The sequence below is a fragment of the Lupinus angustifolius genome, chromosome LG11, assembly GCF_001865875.1.
Source record: "Lupinus angustifolius cultivar Tanjil chromosome LG11, LupAngTanjil_v1.0, whole genome shotgun sequence".
NCBI classification, from domain to species: domain Eukaryota; kingdom Viridiplantae; phylum Streptophyta; class Magnoliopsida; order Fabales; family Fabaceae; genus Lupinus; species Lupinus angustifolius.
Genome location: NC_032019.1, coordinates 16,032,985 through 16,040,850, shown reverse-complemented (window position 1 = coordinate 16,040,850; position 7,866 = coordinate 16,032,985). Strand labels below are relative to the sequence as shown.

Sequence of the window (7,866 nt, the reverse complement as noted above, 5' to 3'; positions counted from 1 at the left end):
CACCAACTACTTTACTGAATTAAAAATCCTATGGGATGAATTGAATAACTTCAGACTCCTTCCAAAGTGCTCTTGTGAAATCCCTTGCACATGTAATGCATTGATCAGTGTAAGAAATCATAGAATTGAAGATATAGTTATTAGATTCTTGAAGGGATTAAATGATTACTAATGCAATGTAAGGTCTCAGATCATTTTGGTTGAACCTTTACCCAACATAAGGAGGATATTTTCATTGGTGGTTCAGCAAGAAAGACAGTTAAATGATGGAGAACCTGAATGAAGGGCATTGGCAGCAGGCCCAAACTGGAGAAGAGGAGGACCCTCAGAAATGAACCAAAGTGGAGGTAGAGGATCATCAAATAACTATGGCAGAGGAAGCAATTCCTCAAACAACAAACCACCTTGGTCCAAGAATGGAAATTCGGGAAAATACTGCACACATTGTAAGAAATCAGGACATACCATTAATATATGCTATAAAATTCATGAATTTCCAGCAAACTTCCAATTCACCATAAACCAACGTATAAACTCTACAACAACCTCTGATTCAGATGAAAGAAGGAATCAACCAGAGAAGGACAATCAACTTGTGGTCTAAGTGAAGAACAATTTAGAGGGTTAGTCATTATGCTTCAGCAATCAAGAACTAACAACAATCAAGGTGATGCAATTGTGCTTTCAACAAATGCAATGTCTCCTGGTCTAAATGACAACATTGATGAAGGTATAAACAAATCTAAAAATGCATCATGGATCCTAGATAGTGGTGCCAATAACCACATAGCTTCATTGTTTATCCCTTTATTCATGCCATTACAAAATCAAACCAATTAGAGTCACTTTGCCAGATGGTCACGAAGTCACAGCATCTATCTCACGAACTATACCTTTGAATAAGCATATCACCATACACAGTGTCCTATACTTGCCTGGTTTTTCATATAATCTCCTTTCCATTCCTAAATTGACATTAGATTCATCATGCATCTTGTCATTTGATGCATCTTACTGTACAATCTAGGAGACAAATCTTTGAGGAAGGCTGCTAGGAATCAGTGTAGGACTTCACTTTCTATCATAAATTCTGCCAGTATATGCAATTCAAACTTATGGCATTTCAGATTGGCTCATGCTTCTCAATCATGTATGGAACTCATTAAAACAAAATTCTCTTTCATATCTTTCAATAAAGGCAGTATATGTGATACTTGTCACTTAGCAAAACAGAAGAAACTAAGTTTTCCTTTGAGTCAAACACATTCATTAAAGTCCTTCGATATGATACATGTTAATATTTGGGGTCCAATTTCCACCATATCCATATGTGGCTACAAATATTTGTTGACAATCATTGATGATTATTCAAGGTATACATGGATATATCCTTTGAAAGCTAAAAGTGAAGCATCTCATATGCTACAAAATTTTATAGCAATGGCAAAGACTCAATTCTCTACCAAAGTCAAAACAGTAAGAAGTGACAATGGAATGAAATTTTCAATGTTATCCTTCTACTCAAGCAAGGGAATTCAGAACCAAACTTTCTATAGATATACACCACAATAGAATGGTGTAGTTGAAAGAAAATACCAGTACTTATTGAATGTAACAAGAGCTCTACTCATCCAAAGTCACATTCCCAAAATCTACTGGTATTATGCCTTAAAACACTCTGTACACATTATCAATCTCCTTCCCACACCTACTCTGAATAAGGACTCACCTCATGAAAAACTATACCAAGCCGAACCAGATTTGCAGCATCTAAAGTTATTTGGTTCTCTTTGTTACACCAACACAATGGCTCATAAAAGATCCAAACTAGATCCTATAACAAATAAATGTGTATTTTTGGGATATAAGACTAGAACAAAAGGATTTGTTGTTCTTCATCTTAACACCAGAGTATTAGAAGTAAGCAAAAATGTAATTCTCATTGAAACCATCTTTCCATATCAACAACACAAAGTCATCCCTGCACCACCTATGCACCTTGATCCTCCACCCCAAAACCAACACATAGATCCAAGTGTGTATGATGACATCTTCCTTCAACACATTCCTCAAACACAAGCCATCCCAACCACAAATCCACCTATTACACCATAAGCAGCAGATCCCAATACCAATCCTCAAACCATTAGAAGAAGTCATAGAGTTCCTAAACCACCCTCCTACCTATATGATTGTCATTGTGCACTAATGAATCAAACCACAACCACTCAATCTTACCCTTTATCTGATTATATATGCTATGACAACATATCCTCCAAACACAAATACACAGTCCTCTCTATCACTACTCACAAAGAACCTAAAACATATTCTGAAGCCATTAATGACCCTTATTGGAAAGAGGCTATTGCAAAAGAACTCTTATCTCTCAAACAAAATAACACACGGCTCTTCACCACTCTACCTAGCACCAAGAAAGCAATAGGATGCAAAGCAAGATGGTAGTATTGAGAGATACAAAGCAAGACTAGTGGACAAGGGATATACACAAACTGATGGTGTTGACTACATGGATCATTTTTCTCCAGTGGTCAAAATAAGCACAATGAGATTGATATTAGCACTAGCATCTATCTTTAATTAGAACTTGAAATAGTTAGATGTGAATAATGTTCTTCTTCATGGAGATCTAAATGAAGTAGTTTATATAAAAATACCTCATGGTCTTGAAAACACTCAACCACATCAAGTATGCAAACTTCAAAAATCACTCTATGGGCTCAAACAAGCTAGCAGACAATGGTTTGCCAAACTTTCTACTTTACTTATCAAGAATGGCTATGACAAATCAAAACATGATCATTCTCTATTTATCAAACACAATTTAAAACATTCCATGGCAATAGTCCTAGTTTATGTTGATGGCATAATTCTAACAGGAAACACCATTGAAGAAACTAGTAAGCTTAAGGTTCTGCTCAATCAAACATTCCATATAAAAGACCTTGGTGATTTCAAGTACTTCCTTGGATTCGAGATAGCAAGAAACAAAACACGTATCTCCATCAATCAAATAAAATATGCACTAGAAATCATTTCTGATGCAGGACTGATTGGCTGCAAACCCTCCTCCACTCCAATGACTAATGGCACACACTTATATCAAGACTCTAGTGAAGCATACTGTGATGCCCCTGCATACAGAAGACTCATTGGAAGATTGATATATCTCACCAATACTAGACCATATATAACATTTGTGGTACATCGGCTTACACAATTCATGGCTAATACAACTTCTGCACACCATAACACTACCTTAAAAGTTCTTAGATATCTTAAAGGCAGCCCTCTCTTGGTATATTCTTTCCTACTCACTCTGCCATTCATTTACAAGCTTACTATGAAGTGATTGGGATTTTTGCCCTGACACAAGGAGATCTGTCACTGATTATTGCATATACTTAGGCAAGTCACTTATCTCTTGGAAATCCAAGAAATGAAGAACAATTTCCAGAAGCTCCTATGAGGCAGAATGCAGACCCATGGCCATAACCACTTGTGAAATAAAATGGATATCCTACTTGTTAAAAGATCTACATATTTCACCCTCTAGCCCAACAACAATGTGCTGTGATAATCAATATGCTCTTCACATTGCCTCAAATCTAGTTTTTCATGAAAGAACCAAGCACATTGAGTTTGATTGCCACACAGTAAGAGAAGAATGTACCAAAGGTACCTTAAAACTACTTCTTGTCCCATCACACTTGCAACTTGCATATGCTCTTACAAAAGCCTTGGGTCCTAAAGAATATGCAACAACTCATATCAAGCTTGGACTACACAACATGTGTGCTCCAGCTTGCGGGGGATATTAGTTAAGCTACAAGCTCCTCGGTCAGACAACAAAATTCTGACTGAGACAGAATGCACGAGTGACTCGAACAGACCAGACCAAGCTGATGTGCCTCACTCGGTCACACAGACCAATTCAGCACGGTCAAAAACCAAGACTGGCACGACCACACATGTCAACTTAGCTCAGTCAGAAACCAAGTCTGGCATGGCCACACAGGCCAACTTCCCACGGTCAGAAATCAGGCATGACATGCATAGGGTGACTCAAACAAAGGCCAAAGCTAATACACCAGCATGACACAAACCAGATCTTACTTGTGATACAAGTAATTTCTCATATCTTTTATAATCTTTATATTATCTTTCATAATCTTCATTATGGATAGATTAGTGATAATTTTAGATAGATTAGATTGATTTTTTTTATTTAAATACACCCTTTATAACCTATTGCATATCAATAAAAACATACACAATTACATTATTCTTTCACCTTAACCTAATTCGGTTTGGGTTTCAATTCAATTTTCAACTTATTAATATGCAAGGTTGTGGGGTTATTTTGTTACACATGATTTGATGGGTGTTCCAGGGTAGAGTAGTTACATAGGTAGGGCTCCTCCATTTTAAAAAATAAATGGAAAAGTACCAAAATTATAATTTATAAACCAAGGTAATGAAGAAAAGTTAGCACTGGATTATGGCAAAAGCACATGATTTCTACAATAAGCATCAACTCAGTTGCCACATATGGCCAGAGATAGGTCTAAATTAATTATATTTTGGATAGTTGATGAATTAAAGCATCCCTTGTAGTTGCTAGACCCAGGGCATGATGAAATAATTGCCTCACTGATCTCACTGCCTGAAGAAACATTACTTCTCTGAGAGGAAGGTTGGGGCAATGACATTGATAATGAGAGCTTGTGACCTTCAACATCATCATCTTCTGCATGAACCCTCTTAATGTTCCCATGTACATTCAAGGGATTCCTATCATTTAACTTGGTAACCTGTCCAATGATGTGAAAAGTATATAATAAGAAACATACATGGGCATATTAAACAAGGGCTGATTCTATATATGAACACCCAAAAAAACATTGCTCACATGTTGATGAATGAGGCTATCTAAAACTATTTACCCTAAACAAGTTATGTTTGGAGGATATGAAATTTAACATTTTGTTTTGAGAAATTATGTTTTTTTTTTGTAATTGAGCTTCTGCCTTTAAATTTGATTTTCAGGGTGAGTTGAGAGAAAAAAGATCACATGTCTCATTTTTCATGTTTCATTGTGTCTCAACACAATTGGAAGTTGTCATTTATTTAAAAAGAAAAATCACAAAAAAATATAAAGTACATTTTTTATGTTATATGATCAGGTACATGGTGACAGAATTTTTATGGAGAGAGAATCATCTTTAGAGGTGTGGCCGTGAGGGAGAATGTTAACTCATATTAAATTGTCACTTCAACATTTCACCATTAAGTTGTGTTATTTATATTAAAAAGAGTATAGTCAAATATAAATGATAGTCAATAATGGACCACTATTAATTTCCATTTGACCCCGGTAGCAACTAGCAAGCCTGATTTCATTAATTTGGTAGGGCCAAAGAGAAATAGTGAGGGCCTCTCTCTACATAAATTCAATAACTTGTATTCTTCAAAAAAAAATCGTACAGTTTCGATTTTAAATTACTATTAAATAAAAACAATAATAAATCATCAAATTTATTATAATCTCATTTGGAGAGGATGTGGGGCTAAGAGTCAAACTGATCCAAAAAAATATTTATGGGGTCGCTTTGGATCCATAAATAAAACTAATGTTTTAATCCCCAATATTACAAAAAGATAGAATATTTCTGTGGTATTTGGGTACCTGGAGTAATTCAGATCCTTGCTTTGTACATTTGAATGAATTGAGGTTGTCATCACAATATGGTTTCACAGGACATGCTGTAGTGTGGGATTTCCTTACAGAATCACCAAAAATCTCTCTTATTCCCCTCTGCTCAACCTTGACCCTCAGATAATCATAAAAAGTGTGCTGATTTGGCTCTGTTCTAGCTCTGAGGATGTTTCCAAACAAAAAGGATTTCAAAAGAAGCACATAAAAAATAAGTAAAAGGTTGTCCACTAAAGCAAAAAATCAAGCAAAGATAAATCACTTTTGTTTCTTTCCTACACCAAATATCATTTTGTGAAAAGTCTGAAATTATTTCAATGAAGAAGAAAGAAGAAAAAAAGTTCAACTAACCTTTTAAAACAAGAGTTAACACCAACATCATTCACTTCATCAACCCACCTATCATCATCATCATGCTCTAGCAAAGATTGTTTTCTATGTTGGGAGGAAATCCTATCTGTCAAAACTCACAAATAAACTATCACCTTAAGGAAAGGAACATTGTTTGGTGGAAGCAATTAAGTGTATTAACTATATGATGGGTCCAAAGCATTTAACATGTTTAGAATTTGAACACAGAACAAATAATTAATGAACTCATTTTAGATGTCAAAAGTGGAAAAGTTGTGTTTCATGAAAATACCATTCTAAGAAGATTTGAAAGGGACAATGGTTCATCACTCTTCAGTGTCTATTCTGGCAATGAACATAAGAAAGGATATAATAATAAACTATGCAGTTGCAGATTCCAATCTTATGCACAAAGATTAGCTCATTGCTTTGATTTTGAACTACCAATAAAGGAAACGACTATAAAGTGAGAATATAATGCATGCCTTAATGTGAGTATCATCTATAGTATTCAATGTACTTTTTTGTATGGTAAATAAAGGAACATGATTTTCTCATTTTGCTTACAAAGAGGGTCATGAGGATAGGAGATCGTACCCAAAACTTGAATCACCACACATGATAAAGTTTTGGTGAAATTAGTGAAAATTTCATTTGATACCCTTGAGTTGGTATATTCAATCTACTTTAAGATAGGTGAATATAATTTCTAAAATAAATAGAAGGTTCTAATTTTTAATAAACTTTGTTTGTTTGATGATAAAAAAAATACAAATTTTAAATATTTTATTTATTTATTTCGACTTGATTTTGATTTTATATTTTTTAATTTTTTTACTCATTTTTACCAAGTCTTGGGCCACTAAACACCATTTCTTAAGAAGGGTTTTAAGAAATAAAATCAGAATCGAGCTAGTTTGATGAATGAATAGCATATATATAATGTAGTTTTTATTTTTTTTATTATTCATTTTTATAAGTAAGATGAATGAATAAAAAGATTTCAAGTCTTCAATGAAAAGCATAGGCAGGGAAAGGAAAAGAGAAGAAGGAGGGGTGAAAAGCATTGATGAGCCATGATCATGAAGGAAAATGATGCTCTTGTTGTACACGTAAGTGTATATAAGAAAGAAGGTCAAACAATATATTCTGTACCTTGTCTGCATGAGTCACCTCTCATGCTTCTATGCATCTGGTTTCAAAGAGAGAAACACAATAAACAAACACCAAATAAGACTTATGAAACATCATATATAAAACTTTGACTAGGTTAAATATAATTTTGTAAGTAGATTATTAAAAACAACAAAAGCAACCTGCAGATGGCTCTTGACGTGTGAAATTGTGAGACCTTTAACATCCATCAACTGAAGAACAAGCTTTGGGGTAGCCTCTGCAAATGAATAATAATAATAATAAACAAACAAGGCAACAAAAAAAGAATGGCAAAATCACAATCAAAACCAAAGGGTAGTCTCTAAGGTAAAATCAAAACCAAAACCAAAGAAACTTGGAAAAAAGTGAGAAAATTTAGCTATAATGATAATGTACATACTATGATGACCTCCAAGAATCTGAATGGCATAAACAAAGCAACGATGAAGTTCTGGAGTCCATCTTAAACGAGGGACCTTCGATCTTACATACTGCCTCACCATACCTTCCCTTCCATAACCAGCCATTTTTTCTCTTCTTCTCTCAGACAAATATATATAATATCCAAATGCTGTGGAGTCCAAAAGAGCTTCACTAAATTCTTTTATATATATATATATATA

General features: G+C 34.5%; 2 protein-coding genes across 2 annotated transcripts; one reads left to right on the top strand and one right to left on the bottom strand.

Moving 5' to 3' along the window:
• On the top strand, nt 2,858–3,516 carry LOC109359760 (uncharacterized mitochondrial protein AtMg00810-like). The gene is made up of 2 exons (XM_019604455.1): nt 2,858–3,319; nt 3,430–3,516. The coding sequence occupies exons 1-2, from the start codon at nt 2,858–2,860 to the stop codon at nt 3,514–3,516; spliced, it is 549 nt and encodes a 182-aa protein (XP_019460000.1).
• LOC109360173 (putative Myb family transcription factor At1g14600) lies at nt 4,470–7,779 on the bottom strand. The gene is made up of 6 exons (XM_019604902.1): nt 7,644–7,779; nt 7,405–7,481; nt 7,244–7,280; nt 6,089–6,194; nt 5,711–5,900; nt 4,470–4,835 (listed from the first exon to the last, which is right to left on the bottom strand). The coding sequence occupies exons 1-6, from the start codon at nt 7,768–7,770 to the stop codon at nt 4,560–4,562; spliced, it is 813 nt and encodes a 270-aa protein (XP_019460447.1). The 5' UTR covers nt 7,771–7,779; the 3' UTR covers nt 4,470–4,559.

Coding starts and splice junctions, on each gene's coding strand:
- LOC109359760 (XM_019604455.1), top strand. CDS start 2,858: ATGGCAATAGTCCTAGTTTATGTTGATGGCATAATTCTAACAGGAAAC. Junction 3,320..3,429: donor TTAAAGGCAGCCCTCTCTTG/GTATATTCTTTC, acceptor GCATATACTTAG/GCAAGTCACTTATCTCTTGG.
- LOC109360173 (XM_019604902.1), bottom strand. CDS start 7,770: ATGGCTGGTTATGGAAGGGAAGGTATGGTGAGGCAGTATGTAAGATCG. Junction 7,281..7,404: donor ACGTCAAGAGCCATCTGCAG/GTTGCTTTTGTT, acceptor CTTTGAAACCAG/ATGCATAGAAGCATGAGAGG. Junction 6,195..7,243: donor AGGTGACTCATGCAGACAAG/GTACAGAATATA, acceptor GAGTTTTGACAG/ATAGGATTTCCTCCCAACAT.